At 40.7% G+C, this 20,180-nt stretch overlaps 1 protein-coding gene across 1 annotated transcript in view; it reads right to left on the bottom strand.

Moving 5' to 3' along the window:
- The window catches only part of nbeab (neurobeachin b), a 328,780-nt gene that overhangs the window by 211,713 nt on the left and 96,887 nt on the right, over window positions 1-20,180 (bottom strand). Inside the window, exons 7-13 of the mRNA XM_065280795.2 lie at window positions 15,403-15,522; window positions 14,598-14,744; window positions 8,050-8,247; window positions 7,564-7,697; window positions 7,246-7,354; window positions 2,636-2,788; window positions 1,131-1,299 (exon numbers count right to left, since the gene is read on the bottom strand). Of these exons, the coding sequence (XP_065136867.1) occupies window positions 1,131-1,299; window positions 2,636-2,788; window positions 7,246-7,354; window positions 7,564-7,697; window positions 8,050-8,247; window positions 14,598-14,744; window positions 15,403-15,522 (1,030 nt within the window). The remainder of the gene's footprint in view (window positions 1-1,130; window positions 1,300-2,635; window positions 2,789-7,245; window positions 7,355-7,563; window positions 7,698-8,049; window positions 8,248-14,597; window positions 14,745-15,402; window positions 15,523-20,180) is intronic.

Genomic DNA, 20,180 nt, shown 5'->3' with positions numbered 1-20,180 from the left:
ACTGCTAGTTATAGCAGTTCTGACAGTGTCAAGATTTCATTGGTTATTACTCCAATAAGCACTTTTCCTCCGCTTTACAGAGGGGTTTAAAACTCTGAAGGGGAAAGAGAGGGAAAAATTATGCTAGGTTTCAATCAAAAGCTTTGTTCTCCAGCAACAGGTGACGGCAAAGTGGTAAAAATCTAAGTACAACCACTGCGGATGTGACAGCTGACAAAAAAAATACAAGAAGCTCTTGTGCCTAATAGAGCACACAGCGGGTTTATACAGAGTCCTACAAACAAAGTGCAAAGCTGATCGAGTTGTAGCACAAAATAAATGAAAAAAAATTGTGTATTTCAGCTATACTACATTAGGATCATCTCCAATGGTCACTGTGGCAGTACTCCTTAACAAAATAATATTTTAATATCTACCATTAAGGTACAGATATGTATGTATTTGGGACCAAAGTGTACCATTAAGGTATTAACTCTTTCCCAGCCATTGACGAGATATCTCGTCAATCAAGAGAAAACGCTTCCCCGCCAATGACGAGATTTTCCGTCTTTCCGCAATACCGCTATTATCCACCAGGTGGCGCCCTTCCGCAACTTTTTAAACCCGGAATTATTGCCCTATGGCAAGTGGCTGCATGTCCGTGTCTGTTTTAAAGATCGCTCTGAATGGGATCTCTATGAAAAGTCCGTCACAAAAATTGAATTATCTCTGCTTTTTGCTCAAAATGTGGTGTTTTTGCAGAAACCTACCCATATTCAAAAGCTGATTGCAAAAGAACCACTAAAGGTAGGATGAAACGGGTTTTTTTGTTTGAAAGCAGAGGGTCTGTTCTTTCATTTGGTATATTGTATGTTTATATATTTAAAGAAGAACATTTTCTGGAAGGCATTAAACTTTGGTGAAAATCATGAAAAACGCTGGCGCTGGCTGGCAACTTTTTTTTAAAACGCTGGTGGTGAAAGAGTTAATATGCACTCTTTGGTACCCATATGTACCTATGAGGTACTACAGTACTATGATCACTTTGGGAACAAAGGTGTACTTTTATGATGAATACTGTTCTACATACATACATTTATCTACAGTACATTCATGCATACAACACAACTTGCGTGTGCATCTATACAGACCCAGGCCTTTAGGAGTGATGCCGCTGGTGTGGGATGGATTGACGGCCCAGTAATAATACTTTAATATGTGCATGATCTGCAGGACGGTCCCCACGCGACGGATGGTGTTATAGATGGTTGCTGTGCCAATGAACTCTGCTGAGAGATACGTGTAGAGCGAAAGTTGAACCTGAACAGAAACACACAAACACATACAAACACTTACAAAGGGTTACAGTTGCCTCAGGTAAGAAAACCAAATTATTACTGTTGTGTCTTAACTTTTCCCATGATTTCTCATTAAAATTCTATCGCTTATCACTTTCGATGGGAGCTGCACCTTCGGCATGGCCAACACTGCAGCGAAACTGCAGCTCATATGAAAACAATCACTGAAGCATAGTCTTGGGTTAAGTCGCAAAGACAGAAGGTCCTTTGGTTTACTTGTGAGCAAGAGGACAAAGTTGACTAGTGACAAACCAAAGAGAAAAACCAAAGTCATGAAGGTGCAAAACCCATCCAATTACAGTCCACTCACCTTCACAAGGGATGATGGGAGAAAGAAATAGAGGAGGGTGCAAAAACATGATGCAAGTCTATGAACTCTATTGGCCTTGGAAGAAATGTCACTTTCTTTGAGGTCTTCCACCTCATTTTGTTTCTTACTCTCTTACCTCTTTTTTCATTCATTCATTCTCTCTCTCTCTCTCTCTCTCTCTCTCTCTCTCTCTCTCTCTCTCTCTCTCTCTCTCTCTCCTTTGCAAGCTTTCATGAACCAAAGGTCTTTGTTTCAATCCTGCATTTGTTTTCTTATCTCCATTATTTATTCATGGCAGTCGCCAGCAGTGCAGAAACTGAAGTGAATATATTAGTAGCAAAGAGCACCGGCTCTGTCAGAAACTCCTTATACTGTTCTTCATGGGTCATTATACAGGTGGGCAGGGACAAAATTAACCTGTTTGAAAGCACACGTCTGAATTTACCAAACCAACAGTGACAGAACGAAGAAAGAAGTTGCGAAGATGCTAAGATTCACTGTGAACTGTAACGTATTTAAGAAAACATCACTATAGGCTTTATGCCCAGCTGCACTACTGAACTTCAGCCAGCTCCTTGTTTCCTGTCTTCCATTATTGGACAAACTGATTAATCTAGGTGTGTCTGATTATTGTTGTTGTGACTACTGAGGTCAGGCACACATTGAGAAATCATTTTGTTTGTGACTGCTGTGGTCAGGCACACCTGGATTAATCAGTTTGTCCAATAATGGCAGACCGGAAACAAGGAGCTGGCTGAAGTTCAGGAAGTAGTGCAGCTGGACATAAAGCCTATTTGTCACACCTGTGACATGACCTTCAAATAAAGTTTGGTTTAGTAGCAGTGAAAACAGTGTTTTCATGATAAAAGTGCACTATTACATTATATTTGAATGCACAGAAGCTGTCACTGGGATGGTATTCTAATACAGTATGTATCAGTTAGGTACAGATATGCATACATTAGAAATGTGTTTTAATCTTGCTCACCTTGGCGGGTGTGTGGATCCAAATTGCAGCGTTGAACAAGACATGATCACAAAGCTGTTTGAGGAGAGGTGCGCCGTGGGTTAGGCCATCCAGGTATTTGGCAAATGACAGGAACTGCTCCAGAACAGCCCTGGTGATGTGCACCCGCGATGACTAAAGAAACAATAAAGAGATCCTTTTAATTGTGATAACATTATTATAATAACATCAAATGAATTCTTACTGTTAGGGGTTAACATCAAACCAAAATGGCTGAGGACTATCAATAAAGTGATGCCTTGCACCAAAACCGTAGTAAATAAACAGACCAACATCTTATACCTAAAGCTGTAGCTTGTATTCATAGCTAACCCAGTACTCTTTTAAATTAGAAGAGACTGCACATTATTCAGCCTTAGCTGGCACCTGTTCTTCAGACAGGTGTATGTTTGATAAAGGTGTGACTATACTAAGCAGAAACAGATGGCCGGCTACGTGTAAACGGCGCGGCAAGCAGCAGGATTGCTCAGGTGATGTCTACCTCTGATTTATAGTTGCCGTCAGCAAAATGACAAAGTGGGCCTTTTACTTACAAGCTAAGAGGACATTAAGATTAAGAAGTAAGACCAGAGACAACAGAGACGAGAAAGCGATGACAGTGAGTTCATCTGTATGCCATCGCAATCAACACTTGGACAAGGGGGGATATATGAGCGCTGTTAAAGCAACTCTCTGTGGAAATGCTCAAGTACGCGTTTGTCATTCATCAACCATAATGCGGCGTTTCCTGTCATAATGCGGCACCTTAAGTGTGCGTGTACTTTATTCAATTCACTCTTGTTAAAGCTCGAGTCAGTAGGGGTCATGATAACTTCCGCTAAAGGAAAATCGTAATATTTTTATAATTATTTAGAAAAAAGGAGCAGGTCATTACGAGCCTCGGGCATTGTGTAAAAGAACAATTTGGCAATTAGACAGATTAAATGGTTTAAAGGAATTTAAAGGTATTATGTATATTTTTATGTAAAAATACACTCTAACAAAGGATGTGTTCATTTTCTACACTTTCTTTTTGTGTTATGGCATTTAAGACATGATGTGTCATTTTAACACATTTTGCGTCATTTTGTATTGGTTTTGTTTTAAAGTGCACTTATTTCATTGCTAAAAAAACAACGTTATTTTGCGTATTTTGTATAATACGATGCGTTAGCATGGTTTATGGTTCAAAAACACATTATTTTAAACATACCGTACATTTTTGTAGTTCCAAATATCCCTGTCTTCCTGAAATGCACTGATTTGAAAAGCTTTGTGTCCCTGATTGGCCAGCTAATCTGTACGCTGTGATTGGCCTGAATACTTCTGACGTCAGCAGGAAATGTGACGCTCCTTACCATGTTTGAAAGATTCGCTCACAATGCAATGCTAACAGGAGTTAACTTACAGGCTGTGAGTCCTAAGCAGGAGGAATTATGATAATATCGGTCTTGTCTAAGTCAACAGGCCCAGTAAGTAAACTGTTGCCTACAATCCGTGTGTTTGTTGTAGTCCAAGAAAAGAGATTTACGTTGGAAACAATAACTCGCAACATTGTTTACTTTGGGGTTTGTACCTTTTGCATATCGTTAACATGTACTAATACACACTTACACACCAAAGGAAATATAAAATCGTGAATCGGACCATGATGCTCTTTAAAATAAATAAAAGTGACAACACAAGTTGTGTTAAAGTAACAAAATGTGCTGTTTCAATAACAACACAGAGATGTGTCTATTTTGGGACAACGCATTTAGTGTGTTGTCTCAAAAACCTAACACTGACTGATCCGTTTTTGGAGTTTACTATTTGTATTGGAGTAGGATTTTTCTATTTTGTGTACAGCGACAAATAAGTAAATCATCCACAGGCTAATTTCCCTAGAGTGGCAATTTCAACATTACTTTGTTTGTTATAATACCTGGAGCAATGACTGATGCACACATTCTCACAAGACCCTGAGCCATTTACTAGCAAGTAATCTAAGCTGTGATGGAAATGGTAGAAAAAAGTAAATAATACGCCCATTAAATGCCTTTAACAGCTTTCCAAAAAACTGGGTGTAATGAAATATTTGTTAAAAATATTACAATGAAAAAATAACTTGCTTGCAAAAAACAAACATTTTATTTGTCAGCATACAGTACTGTATTGTTCCTGCAAAATAGCTCAATGGTAGAACAGTGTGTTAACAGCACAAAGGTCATGGGTTCAATTCCCAGTAGACACATACTTTTTAAAATGTATACTTTGTAATGCACTTCATGCCCAGATTTCCTAAACAGGGTAAATTAGCATGAGAGTAATTTTTTGGAGTGGAAATTTCTGCGGATGATTTACCGACACGGCACACATAAAAAAACAGGCACAACATCTTATTTCTATAATGTAGGACATGCTTTTTGGGTGTTGAATAATGGCGCAAATACCAGTAAATTGACTCATTTAAATACTCTCCTCCCATAAATTTTGCATCTGGAAGGGAAACTCTTATAAATGCATATGCAATAACAACAACTACATCCATGCCTTTTCAGCGCTAACCTTTCACTGTATGTTTTTAGATTTTTAATGGCAAAAGAGGCATTTGCACTGGCACAAGCTGTTAGTAAATCTGGCCTTAATCACTTTTTGGATAGAAGGGTTTGCCAAATGCATACATGTAAAAATATGCCTGCATGACCATCAAAGGATAATGCCATAATAATGGTTTCAATTCTGCATCTACAATACCAGCTAATGGAGCAAGCAAACTCGCCAAATTTTAACCAATGGTTTGGTGGCCCAACTTATACCTACACTGTAAATAAATCCATACATTTTCAAGTTTAAAGGGATAGTTCACCCCAAAATGAATCACATTTTTAAGATGTTTTATATTTAGTCCGAGAGCTTGTTGACCCTTCATTGAAAATCTACATACGATATACTGTCTATTTCCAGAAAGGTAATAAAAACATCATCAAAGTAGTCCATGTGACATCAGTGTGTCAGTTAGAATGTGTTTAAGCTTAAAATATACATTTTGGTCCAAAATAAAAAAAAATTATGACTTTATTCAGCATTATTACACGGCTCTCTGGAATGCTTGATTCTGATTGGTCAGTTGAGACATTTGCAGGTTCTTTCTTTTCAAATAATAACCGCTCCAAAATAATAACGCATAGCCGGACTACTTGCACGAGTAAATCGCTCCGCGCCAATAAAGATCAATAAAGATTACTGTTTGGCGCCATCTTGTGACAAACACTGGACAACCACGACAAGACACAGACAGCTTACTGAGACTGAACATGACAAAATAGAGCATGACAGCTACGAAGCCAACACACAAAAAAATACAGAATGGGCATTAAAACTTCTCAAAGACTGGCTTAAACAGAAAAAAAATGGAGACAGACAAGTATGAAGCAGAGGATCTTAATAAGGTATTACGATCATTTTATGCATCTGTGCAAAGTTTCGCGGAAGGATAAAAATTTTAATTTAAAACAAATATGCCAATAAAATGTTTCAAATTCATATTCATGTCCGTTTTTTTTCTTATGTGACAAGTAGCCGTGTAATAAGCGGGATAATGTAGAGGCAGCCGGTAGTTATCGGGAAATAAGCCCCTTCAGTGTGATACAAGACCCTCCGCTTCGCGTCGGGTCCTGATCACACTGTCGGGGCTTATTTCCCGATAACTACCGGCTGCCTCTACATTATCCCTTACTTGTCTTCTCTTCTGCATCTGTTGTGAAGGGCATGCGCGAAACTAAAGTCACGTGACGGCGTGACGCGGATGACGTATGACGCGGCTGACGTGTTATCTGGTGCGCCCCAGCTTTTTTTTGTTTTGTGCGCCCCGGCTTCGTTTACAGTCTGAGGGAGACGCACGCTGTAAGTTTGAAAAAAAAACTTTGCAAACATGACTGAGGATAACATGTCACCCGCGTCACTGCAGTCATGTGACTTTAGTCTCGTGCATGCGCTTCACAACAGAAGAGAAAACAATGCTGAATAAAGTCGTAATTTTTGTTATTTTTGGACCAAAAATGTATTTTCGATGCTTCAACACATTCTAACTGACCCACTGATGTCACATGGACTACTTTGATGATGTTTTTATCACCTTTCTGGACACTGACACATACGGTATGTCGATTTTCAATGAAGGGTCAACAAGCTCTCGGACTAAATATGAAACATCTTAAACTGTGCTCTGAAGATGAACGGAGGTCTTACGAGTTTGGAATGACATGAGGGTCATTAATGACATTATTTTCATTTTTGGCTGAACTATCCCTTAAATTAACTTGAATTTACAATTCATTATTATGAAGTTATGTCAACTTTATTTTTTATAATTTATAGCAACTCCTCATTAGTCAAGACTGTTTGAAATTAATTGTAAATTCAAACTGATTAAACTTGAAAATGTAAGTGCAACAAGGAATTTTTAGTTTGAGAGAATGGTGCATTGCAACATCTGTCATTATTTCTGGTGCCACTAAGAGTGCAAAAATTAAAAAATGCACACCTATCAAGTCCTTACTGCACATTGACGTGACAGAAATGTAATTAAAAACAAAAGAACAGAGATTTACCTTTTCCAAAAGGTACCCAATCACCAAGAAACCTTTCCCCCCAAGCATCTGCTCCTGCATTGCCACTGAGCTCTTAAGCAGCTCCATCAGAAAGCCAAGGAGAGTGGAACTGCAACACAGAAAACGTCTTATAACAAAACTATATTAGATAAAAGCCTGTTACGATTCAAAATTAAAGACAGGCAAACTATTGCGTCAAAGCAATTAAATTAGGTCCATCTATGAAAATAAACACAACTTCATACTGGTTTGAGATGTTGAAAAGAGGTCAGATATCTGTTGTTTTGACCTGTAAGCTCAGGTCATGAAGTTACTCACCACACAGTGGTCTCCACCTGACTCTCAGTTTGCTGATGAAAATCCAGCTGTGCAAAAAGAGGAAACAGCACCTGGATTCCCCCAATGGAGTGAATGGCACTGTGGATAGAGTGTGTAACAATGGCCTTCACATCCTATATAGAAAAAAATGGGATGAACTAAAATGTTAATCACCATATTTAGTTGAAGATTAGCAGTGAATGTGCATTATAAACAAGGAAAGCTATTAAAGTGTTTTGTCAAATTATTTTTTTTAAATATTTTTAACATCTTTTAACTACAGTAAATGTTATTTGTTTGTCTGGTTACTGACTGACATTAACCAATCTATGTAGAAATCTGTTTCTCCAAGCCATTATCATTAAATGGCAAACAATGACATTATCTTGTGGTATTTGCAGAAAATGGCCGAATGTGATTAACATGATGAAGCATTATGTTGTTTGTTCAGGATTATGAGAGGGCTTTAAGCGGACATTTATGTACCTGTAGCATTAGAGCGTGTGGTGAATGCACGAATATAGATGAGTTTTCTCTTGGCGAGGACTCCAGACACAGCTGAGCATCTGTGGCTTTTGCGTTGTAGGTAAATGAAATGCTGTTTGCTAATTTGCCATCATACAACACTTGCTTGTGATGGTCAGCCAGGTGAATGTCACTCTCGGATTTGAACTTGAAAGTGCTCTAGAGAGAAAACAAGAGATCAACCAAAATCACCATGTGTGCTTAGTCAATGGCCTGAGACAAAAAATCCACCCTTAAGTTTAATACTAAGAAAGATTGTTTAAATCCCAAACCGTGAAAATCCCAACAAACTGACATTTGCTAGTAAAATGTACAGGCAACATAAAACGTCATGCTAATGAGAGAGAATTAATGAATTCATGTATGATTACATAACACGCTGAATTATCACAAAGTATGTTTAACACGTCTTAAAATCGATTTATACATGTAGGATTTCTTATCCTATGTGTGCTTATCAAAGGATTTACAACTCCTAGCATAAAAAGGAGAAGATTCATTTTATGTGATGATTAAATCCTATTCAAAGTCGTTGGGGCACGTTGAATAATAAATGAGTTCAGTGACATGAAATAATCATGAAGATGAAGTAGAGGCAACGTGGGATTCCTCCGGCTGAATTATCATTCATAAGGATGTTTCTTGTGGTGTCAAACCAAAAAACCCTTAGACCAACACCTGCAGCACAGATGTGATGATGAGGACGGTGTCCTCCAGACGTGACCTACCACAGATTAACTACAGCAATGCTCAATGAATACAATGTGTCTTTTATAAAAACAAATCATTGTTTTGTTAGAAACTTTCTGAAAACATGATATGCTTGACCACACATGATAACATGCTATCTTAATCCCTTTTTAAAATGGTCGCCTAAAGCACTTTGCTTAGTGTGTTAGCTCTCTGGATTGTTTGTAGATAGTATTGATTATTAAATAGGCATTTAGTATTGGCTTTGTGTATTAAGAAAAGGTCAGCGTTTTCATTGTCTAAGGGAAAAACATATGCAAGCTCATTTATTACTATAAAATAATTGTAACAATTAAGTCTTTTATTCAAAACTTTATACTCACAATCTGTTTGAAGTTAGGGTGTTTTTGTGCAAAGTCAAATGTACAGCGTTGTTTTAATATTGAAATATACTGTGACTGTAACTTAAATGCATGCAAGATAGTGGAAGTAAGACAAAATATAAGGAATGTTTTACAGTGATTTGCATAAATATACACTGTTAAAAAATTGCCTACATTTTTAAGTATAATTCAGTGGCGGCTCGTGACTTCTTTTCCGAGGAGGGACGAATGCGAAACTTGTGAAAACACCATCATGTGTGTGGATTGTCATGTCAAAATATGAAGAGTTTGGTTCCAAAACGCGATAAACACGTGTGTAAATCCAAGATGATTATACTTAAAAATATAAGTGCAAAAAAGTTGACAGTGGATATACTAAATAAACAGTATGCATGCACTGTTTTTTTGGTCAACGCTACAGACAAGATGAGAAAACCCATATCGGAAAGAAATTCTTAAGAGATTGACTGGAAAACAAACGCCATAAATTTACTGACAATAACTTTGGTCAATAACATTTCATTAAGGCTCCGATGATGTAATGCTAACACTCCATCTTTCCAATAATGAGATTTCCCAAGGGCACCATAACATTTGTCTTCCATGACAACAAGGAGAAAAAAATCTCTCACTGAGATCACTGTGAAAATCAAATGGCCTAACAGTGTAAATGTACACAATAACTACAGTACAGGTAAATCACAACACTTGAGTTTAATCATGTTTAACCGTACAGTATATATTCATTCATTACTTAAAATTAGCATTAAAACAATCCTGCACGTCTATGGGATTAAACAGATTTAAAGCTTGGTGTGTTTGGAAAGCAGTTTCCTCACAGACAGCCACACTGTGGTGAATCACAGCAGAAATCAGGTCATGTTCAGATCAGTCACATAAATCACAGATGACGGCGGGAGTTTACAGGCGCCTGTTGCCCACTATTGCTGGATATCTGGCCAGGTACTTTGCTAAAGGGCTAACAGGGTAGAAGGTCCCAAGAGAGCGCACACATTACATTCAACAAACCAAATAATGTAAGTGTACAGCAGGTGTAAAAATGCACTATTATAAGGAACATTCAACGGTGCATAAATGACAAAGAATGATGTTTACTGTGTTTTGGCCATGAGCACAATATTTAGGCCACACGTGGCAGCAATTTTAAAAAGACTTTAATACAATAAGTCAGTGCACATAGAAATGAGTTAAAATAAAGTCTGACTTAATTGCTTTTATATTCAATGGATGTTTTGAACAAAGCCCAATAGGAAGCTGAATTTATTTATTTATTTATTTATTAACAGAGTGCATGCACTGAGCCTAAGGGAAACTTAAAATTTGTTATTTTCTTTTTATTTTAATTAGTTAAATTAATTATTAAATTTTTAGTACTCATTATACAATTTCTTTCCCCATTCTTGTGATGAATTGTACTTCCCGCCTGAACATATCTTCTGTAATCTGTAAAATGTTATTGGTACTTTTTCAACAGTAGTGGCTAAAAGTGATTTCAGAAGGGGATATTCCCTAATATTTGCTTTTATCTCCTTATGGATTTGAGTAAAGCATCAAAAATATATGGTGCAACCTGATAAACCAAAAAAACGTATATTTATTTAAAAAAAATATATGGCAAAGGAGCAAACTAACATAGCATTTCCGAAAAACAGGTTAATTCTCATGTAAATAAAAATGCATAGAAATAAAGCATACAGTGACTACAATATTATCAGTTAATAATATTATTGTTTTTGATGACAGCAATCATTCTCCTGGGTCTTGACTTTAAGGATAATTCTGGTATTTAACACTTTGAGTCTCATTTCTGGTTTGTTTTGGATGAACTACAGTGATGGACACAGAAATTTTGACAATGGGTCGTGTCTTGACTTTTTGACTTGTTTAGAAGCGTCTCTTGACTGCTTCAGAATGGAAGTCAATGACCATGCACAAACATGTCATTAAAACAACACTTAACGTTTATTTTCAAAACTGTACTACTCGCCGAGTGGTTCGTGGTGTTCGTTGATGATTAAAAACAAATATATTGGCGCAATGTATGATTTCAATCCGTGCTATTTGCTATAGTGGAACTATTTTTTCAGATACCTCACAACCGCGTATATACTTCCGCTCTATATTTGAGTCTGAAGCGTTAGCACACTCCCGACCACTTGATGGCGACAACCACTTTGCCATACAAGTACGCTCGGTGTCTAGCGTACAATATAGACAGTCACAATTGAGCTCAACTTCAAACCTAAAGCTGGTCACTGAGCCATCAAATATGGGAAAAATTTCTTCTGAGAGAAGCCGAGTGAAAAAACTACAACCAAATGTAAACAGACCCTTTTCTGTTTCCCGGCGGCGAAGTGATACATCAGCAAGCAATGAGTCTTCCAAGAGAAGTCAATGGAATTTTACAAAATGCCAAATAAAACACGTCAGAAACTGTATTTCGCTACACAACTTGTTTTAAATCATCAACGATGAGTAGCACAGTTTTGAAAATGAACGTTAAGTGTTGTTTTTATGACATGTTTGTGCATGGTCATTGACTTCCATTCTGAAGCAGTCAAGAGACGCTTCTAAACGAGTCAAAAAGTCAAGACACGACCCATTGTCAAAATTTCAGTGTCCATCACTGTAGTTCATCCAAAACAAACCAGAAATGAGACACAAAGTGTTAAATACCGGAATTATCCTTTAAGCTTTGTGTGCGTGTCGTATTTTTCCCAGCCTCCAAAGCAGAGCTTCAGTTTACTCTCCAAGCACAACTACACAACATGAGTGCAACATTTTTAAAACGCCTTTAATAATTAGTTTTTATATATATATATATATATTTCTTACAACGGGGAGTTTTTGCACCATTATGGCCACAAAACCGAGTGGATCCATCACAATTAAAAACTCATTTAATCCAACTCCTCTATCAATCTGGTCTAAGCCCAGTAGACTTGCACTGTTAAGTGAACCCTAAAGTTTTCCACCCTGTTACTAGATAAGGTGGATTCAACTAATCGGCCTAAAGAGTTGATGGACAGCCTGATCGCTAGCACTCCGCAGACTTATACAGACCCTTTCCATCCTTTGAGAGACTCTATTCACAGGTTCATCTGTGGTGGGTAATTGCTTTCCCCCGAAGCAGACGGCTCATTATTTCTGTCAACCTGCCTGTCATGACCGTGTGTGGTGCAGCGGGAATCTGAGGTCTAGAACAGCAATTAATAAGGGAAATGGCCGGCCCACGCTGATCAGAGAAAAGCCAATAGAGATGTTTCCCAGGTAGTTCAAACGTATGCGGATGAGGTAAAAATAAAGAAATGTTTTCAAGATCCGTTTGTCCTTGCCGACTACACAGACTTTCATTAAATCAAAGCCGTAATGGAGATAAGACGACTGAAATGGTGATGGAATTTGAAATTGAATTACAAACAGCTCATCGTTCATACATAATCCGCTGTGTATCATCTTCACAACCTATTTTTAAGACAAACGTGTTATCTGTTAAATGCATTTGATGCATTGTTGTAGATAATAAGTTACTTTATCTTTGGTGTTTCTCACAAAAGATTTAAAAGACTTTGCACAAACTCCTGTAAGCCCCAATTATACTTCTATGACAGAACTTTATCTTTAATAAGGACACAGCCTTGAAACTTGTAGCAACTTGTCCTGTTTACCCCATGGATGCAATTAAATCCTAAATCACTTCAGAAGCACCTTGAGAATTAGCGACAAAAGGTTGAGATGTGAAAGGAAACTGAGGATATAAACTGTTAGTAGGCTACTATATAGACTTGAACTAAATTGACTTCAGGAATTAAAGATTTCATTAAGAACCAAAACTAATATGCACATTTGTCAGTGTAAAATCAATAATGCATGACAATAAGAAGTATAAAGGTTGCGAATGATGTAGGTTCACTCGAGAAGCTTTGATGATTAGTGAATATAAAAAGGTCACTGATTTTGCCAAGTAAGAAATGTCTGGTTAACCTCAAACCACATTTTGTCAAATAAACAATCTAACCTCAAGTTTTACCTTAGCAATAACCCTAAACAAGTTTTTTTTTTTTTTTATTTCAAGGCCCTCATTTTGCCCACAACAATATTTAAAGGCCCCCACCCACAATTTCTACCAAAAAAATATGTAAGAGCTTGGCATAACAAGACAGATGTATTTTTTGTTACAAAAATAACAATAAGAAATACAGTATCTTGATTATTGGTTGTTTTATTGTTGGTTTTATCTTATTTGGAATAATGTTAAGGCCCCTAAACTAGAAAATGCACTTTTAAATGTGTTTCTGGTAGGGGTGCGACGGATCACAAAACTCACGGTTCGAATCACATTACGGTTTTTGAGGCACGGATCGGATCATTTTTCGGATCAGCAAAAAAAAGGATGGGAAAAATCGAATAACAAATCAAGAAATTACAAACATTTATAAAAAGAACAAAGATGTACATTAAGTAAGGTCTAAAATTATCATTAATTACAGAAATCCAATCAATTAAATAATATTTATTGTATTAATTAAATGTAATTATTATTTTTTAGAGCTTCAGAAGTGATTTTCTCATTTTCTTGGGTTGTTTGATTAACATTAATGACACAGACATAAGTAGGTTAATTGAGGTTACTGTCTCTTTAAGACCAAATAGACACAGACTGGTTTCTGCTTCTAATCTATACACACACTTAAGACATAAACAAATGTTTTATTAAAGAATACTGTAGAGATAATTATGTTTGTATGTGTTTGTATGTTCGCTTGCTCTATGAAACGCGTCTCTCCGTGTGCGCAGTGTTGAGTACCCTTACGCACGCGAGTGAGCACGCACACAGACAGCAGGCGAATTACAAACGGCGCAGCATACAGACAGTCGTCCCACATAAAATAGTTACGTTGTTTTCATTGCTCTATTAGCCAAATGTATTTTAATACACTAAAGTATGAGATACAGAGACACATGTTTTGATGTAGTCCAAAGCACATGTGTAAGCGCTCTACCCCCAACTTTGCATACAGAAGCTTTTTTGCCTTTAAAGAGACACACACAAAAACAGCATGGTTTTCATTGCAGCCACAAATGGCCATGTTCATCGTATACATCGTATAATGAAAGATCTTTTGAGCTGAAACTTTACAGACACATTCTGAGGATACCAGAGACTATTTTCATATTGCTGAAAACACCCAGGTTAGCGGCCCTTTAATGAAGTAAATGTAAACTACTACAACAATTCACTTAAAAAGGGCTGCACCAGGTAAGGGGTTAAGGCAGCTCAAGCATGCATTTTAGTCTGGTACTAGGATAAGCCCTTTCCAGGAAACTGCCCCATAAATGAATAAATTCTCTTGGAGATCAAGGGTGCCAATGCAACGGTGTGGAACGTACTTTGGCAAATCAGCTGATGCGTACCTTGTATCCAGGCCCTAGCTGATGGATGGCGAATATCTGTGCTGGGTTAAGCGCTTCACTGAACACATAGATGGCTCCGAGCTGTCCGCAAAACACCCGGTTGGCGTCCGCCGTCTCGGATGAGCCCAGGAAACATTTGTCATAGCTCTGTGATAAGCACATGAAGGGAACAGCTTGGAGTTCTTAGCAGAAATCGTTCGGAAATGAATTGCAATGAAAGGTGATTAGAATGAACATATAGAGGATATTGGTGCAGACGAGGTAGTAATAATAATAATAATAATATGTCTGAGTGCTGGTTGCTTGATGCTAAAGGAATTTACAGTGCACCATTATAAACATGTTATTCTGAAACCCATGAGATCTGAGGTTAAACACTGGTGGTCAAACATTTTCATTATCTTACAGTGACTTTGCTATTAGTGGAGTACTGCAGTGAATAAGCAGTCAAATCATCTAATTCAATCAATCCCTGTGATTAAATGATCTCTGTTTTACTGTAATATAGTCCTTAAGCTCAACTGCTGTACAGCACAGATGTTGTGGGTTTGCTTGCATAATGATAAAGAAATGTATAGCTTGAATGCACTGTAAGACGCCTTGAGCATTTGCAAAATGCATAAATACAAAGAGGTTGGAAATGTCATTGTTTTTCTGCTGTATTGTTTTGCATCAAGCCATTTAGCCGGATCTCATTTACACTACGCTGCTGAATACATCATGGATATCGCACGTGCATAAAGAGACGTCATGTTGATGATTAAATTCAGAGTCATAATTCACAGTTACAGATAAATGGTCTTACGTCATTGGTGTTGACATGCCAAGCCATGTCACCGTAAGAGACGAGCTGTCCATTGACGTAACAGCGTATCTCACTGTTCCTCCAGCGGTTGTAGATGTGGACGATGCTGATCATGTACCACTGGAAAAAAGAAGAAAATCGTTCCTGATGTTTATATGGTTAAGGGGACATATCATGAAAATCTGACTTTTCCATGTTTAAGTGCTATAATTGGGTCCCCAGTGCTTCTATCAACCTAGAAAATGTGAATAAGATCAACCCACTAACTTAGTTTTGGTAAACTGTTCTCTGCAAGCATGTGAAAACACAGGTCATTAAAATGTGGCTCCCCTTGTGATGTCAGAAGGGGATAATACCGCCCCTTAATCTGCACTATCGACCATGGCATTGCCATTTAGTGCAGAGATCAGCTCATTTGCATTTTAAAGGACACACCCAAAACGGCACATTGCTCACACATACAAATTGGCAATTTTAACATGTTATAATAAATTATCTTATTAGACAAATCCTGGCATGGATTGGTTTCCTTAAAAATTATTCATTTACAGAAATAAACGTCTCGGTTACGTATGTAACCCTCGTTCCCTGAAGGAAGGGAACGGAGACGTCACGTCGTGACCGACGAATTGGGAACTCGCTTAGAGAGACCAATCTGCTTCGTACTCTACTAAAACGCCAATGAACTTGGCATTGAGATATTTGCATAATGCTGGCGCCGCCCCGCCAGGTGCGTATATAAGCCACAGGTGCAAATATGGAAATTAGCTTCATTTCGCTGAGAAAGCCGGAAAGTGTGACCGGCCGATAAACAGCAGGGAGCAGCCCTGTGGCGACGGGACGTGACGTCTCCGTTCCCTTCCTTCAGGGAACGAGGGTTACATACGTAACCGAGACGTTCCCTTTCGTTCGGTCACTACGACGTCACGTCGTGACCGACGAATTGGGAATCCCTACCAAAACGCCACTGAGGGCTGACCTCTTCCAGTGTCTGCGTAAAGCCCTCCGGTTCCACTTAAGGATAAGGAGAATTAGGTTTTAAGGCAGAAGGCCGGGCACTAGATGTTCCTTTAACCCCACAGTAGTGCCAGCGACTGGGAAGCGCCCTATCTGAGCGGTATAGGGACGCTGCGGAAGCCACCGCCCCGTTAAGGGCTATTGGTGGGCGAAAGTCAACCGTAGTTGAGGTATAAATGACAGCCGTGGCTGTGTAAGCAAAGCAGTGCTCTGCTGAGGGAAACGTGGGCTAGTAGGATTAACCCCACGGAAAAATACTCACAAAGGAACCCGGTGGGACGCAATGTGGATGCCCGAGCCAAACACAGGTTCGCGAGGATGCAGCTAGTGAGAGGCTGGCAGCGGATGCTCCGCAACATCAGGCTGCCAAGGCAGCGGAGGAAGGCAAAACAATTTATTACGCGTTTTTGCCTCGAAGGCCTTCCATACTGAGCTCAGTTTGGAGCAGCAGTCGGAGGCTGCAAGCCGACCTGCGAGCCTGTTCTCTGTGCTTCCCCTAACGAGGAAAGAACACGAGAGGAGACAGGCTCGACACGAACACTGTAAAATCTAATGAACGTATTAGGTGTCGCCCAACCAGCAGCTCTGCAGATGTCTGTTAGCGAGGAACCACGAGCGAATGCCCAAAATGAGGCTACACTTCTAGTAGAGTGAGCTCTCAAATTAAATGGACAAGGAATGCCCTGCAGATTATAAGCAAGGGCGATAGTATCAACTATCCAATGAGACATCCTCTGCTTAGTGACAGCTTTCCCTCTCTGCTGGCCACCATAACAAACAAAGAGCTGATCTGAGGTCCTAAGGCTTTGTGTGCGATCCACGTAGATGCGTAACGCTCGTACGGGGCATAATAAAGCCATGGTTGGGTCTGCCCTCCTCCGGGGGGCAGCGCTTGCAAGCTCACCACCTTATCTCTGAAGGGAGTGGTGGGAACTTTGGGCACGTAGCCTGGTCTGGGTCTCAGTGAGACAGCAGGACCAAACTGAAGGCACGAATCGTCAACAGAGAATGCATGTAAATTCCTTACTCTCTTCACGGAGACCAATGCTAGCAGGGTCAGAGTTTTCATTGACAAAAACTTCAGACTCGCAGACTGCAAAGGCTCGAACGGGGAACCTGTAGTAGGGCTTCAGCACCATGGACAGGTCTCAGGAGGAATAGAGGGAGGGCGCGAGGGGTTTAGCCTGCGAGCGCCTCTTAAAATCTAATAACCAAATCATGCTGCCAACTGATCTGCCGTTAATAAGCGAGTGATGAGCAGAAATAGCGGTGATATCAACTTTAATGGTGGAGGGTGACAGCCTACCATCTAACCTATGTTGAGGATATATAAAAGCACAATGTTAAGCATTCTCTGGGGTCCTCGCGTTGCGAAGAGCACCAGGTGACGAAAAGGGTTTCATTTAAGCGCGTAAGCCCGTCTTGTGGACGGTGCTCGTACCGCGTCGATGGTGTTAGATACCGCTTGCGATAAATCACCTAAACCTTGCGCGCACTCAACGACCATACATGGAGATCCCACAGGTCGGGGCGCGGGTGCCATAATGTGCCCCTTCCTAAAGAAAGAAAGTCCTTCCTAGGGGAATTCGCCAGGGAGGGGCTGTCGCGAGGAGCGTTAACTCTGAAAACCAATTCCTGGTCGTCCAGTATGGGGCGACTAACGAAAGGCTCTCCTCGTCCTGCCTGACTTTGCACAGTGTCTGTGCAATTAAGCTCACTGGAGTGAATGCGTATTTTCGCGTCCCCCGCGGCCAGCTGTGTGCCAACGCATCCACGCCGAGGCTGTCCTCGGTTAGTTAATAAAACAGGCGACAGTGGGTATCGTCCGGTGACGCAAATAGATCTATCTGCGCACGACCGAACTTATTCCAAATTAGCTGGACCGTCTGGGGGTGGAGTCGCCATTCTCCGGGGCGCGCAGCTCGGGAAAGCGCGTCCGCCGCTGTATTTGAGCGTCCCCGGAAAGTGAATGGCACGAAGGGACCTCAGACGCTTCTGACTCCAAAGGAGGAGATGACGAGCGAGATGCGACAGGTGACGAGAGCGCAAAAACCGCCTTAACGGTAAATAACGCAACAGTCGCAATGTTGTCGGTGTCGGCTAATACATCCTTCCCTCGCATCTCCATAGCGGAGCGTACAAGTCCCAGATATACAGCGCACCGCTCGCGGCAGTTGGGGTGCTATGCACACCCCTGAGACTGCAAGCCCGTCATACGTGGCTGCTCATCCCGTGCTGGGGGCATCGCATGCTACAGAATGCCAGGAGACCCGACTCAGAGGCATATCTTGCTATCAGAAATGCTGGGTCTGACCACGGGGTAAAATAGAAATGACACGCAGGTGTAATGGTTACACGGTGTATGCCATTGCGCCACGCTCTCCTCGAGACTCGATCGTAGAACCAATGCTGAAGCGGTCTCATATGAAGCAGCTCGAGCAGATGTCACGCCGCAGCTGCTGCCATATGTCCAGGAGCTTCTGAAATTGTTTCAGAGGGACCGCGTACTTCCCTCGAATTAAACCGAGGCAAGTCAGAACTGACTGGTTGCGCGCTCTTGTAAAACACGCCAATAAATCGATCGAGTCTATTTCCATACTGAGAAAAGGATCCTCTGCACGGGGCAAAGTTGCTCTTTTCCCAGCTGACCTGATGACTTAAACGAGCGAGATGCTGAAGCATTAAATCTCTGTGTTCGCGCACGTTTGCCAAGAACGAGCCATTATAGTTGACGTAAATATAAGCAGAATGCGAACAACGCTCTCTCTCTCGGAGATTTAAATGCCGTGACTAGCACTTCCATGGAGACACGGGGAGAGAGAGACAGCTCGAATGGTGTACTTAGTATTAGTATGTCCACTCCATGAACGCAGAGCGAAAAACGGTCTAAGGCGAGGGGAGATGGGCACATGAAGTACACGTCTACAGGTCTATGCTGCAAACCGATCTGAATATTGAAATACGAGCCTCGGCGTATCATCCTAAAGGATCAGATTTGTAGAGCCGGTGCGTAAATAAATCAGTCGTAACCCACCGCGTATTTTTGGGTACTATGAGATAAAGGCTGGAAAAACCCTATCATCATTCTCGGTAAGAGGGACCGGCTCGAAACGTCCTTCGCCAGCAGGACATCGACTTTTGCACGCAGTACATGTGCATCGGACGCTTCACTATAGTGAAACGAATGCCCGAGAATTTGGGGGAGTGCCGGTAATTGTATTACGTAACCGAGGCGGATAGTGCGTAAAACCCAACGAGACGGGCTGGGAACTGAAGCGAAGCATCCCGGGACCGTACGAGGAGAATTAACGACACTACCGAAGTACCCGCGGTGGGGCAGCGAAGCGAGACAGGTGATACTGCCGGTGCGTCTGCTGTGACAGCATAAACATCTACAGTATGTGTGTGTGAGACACTGATCTGAGCCCGCTGAGGGTGACGGTCGTCTGGTCTCCTCTGCAGAGAGCGCAGACTCCGATGAGGGTGCTGGTGGTCCGGTCTCCTCAGTGGAGAGCTCGGACTCCTCAGGACACCCGCTGGCGATAGAGGAGAGGTAGGGGAGCTGGTGTGTACCCGCTCACGGCTCTCTCGATCCTCCGGAGACCTGGAGAGGAAAGAGGAATGCACTCTTATGTGTGGTTAAGTGGGTACCGGCTGGACAGCCGGTGGAACATATGCAAACCAAGGATTTTCCACCCGACCCTCTACCGGGGGAAGGAGCGAATCACTGTCTCCTGAAGAGTGATCCTCTGCCACTCCGG

Source organism: Paramisgurnus dabryanus, chromosome 8 (genome assembly GCF_030506205.2).
Source record: "Paramisgurnus dabryanus chromosome 8, PD_genome_1.1, whole genome shotgun sequence".
NCBI classification, from domain to species: Eukaryota; Metazoa; Chordata; class Actinopteri; order Cypriniformes; family Cobitidae; genus Paramisgurnus; species Paramisgurnus dabryanus.
This window is presented reverse-complemented; position numbering and strand designations above follow the sequence as displayed.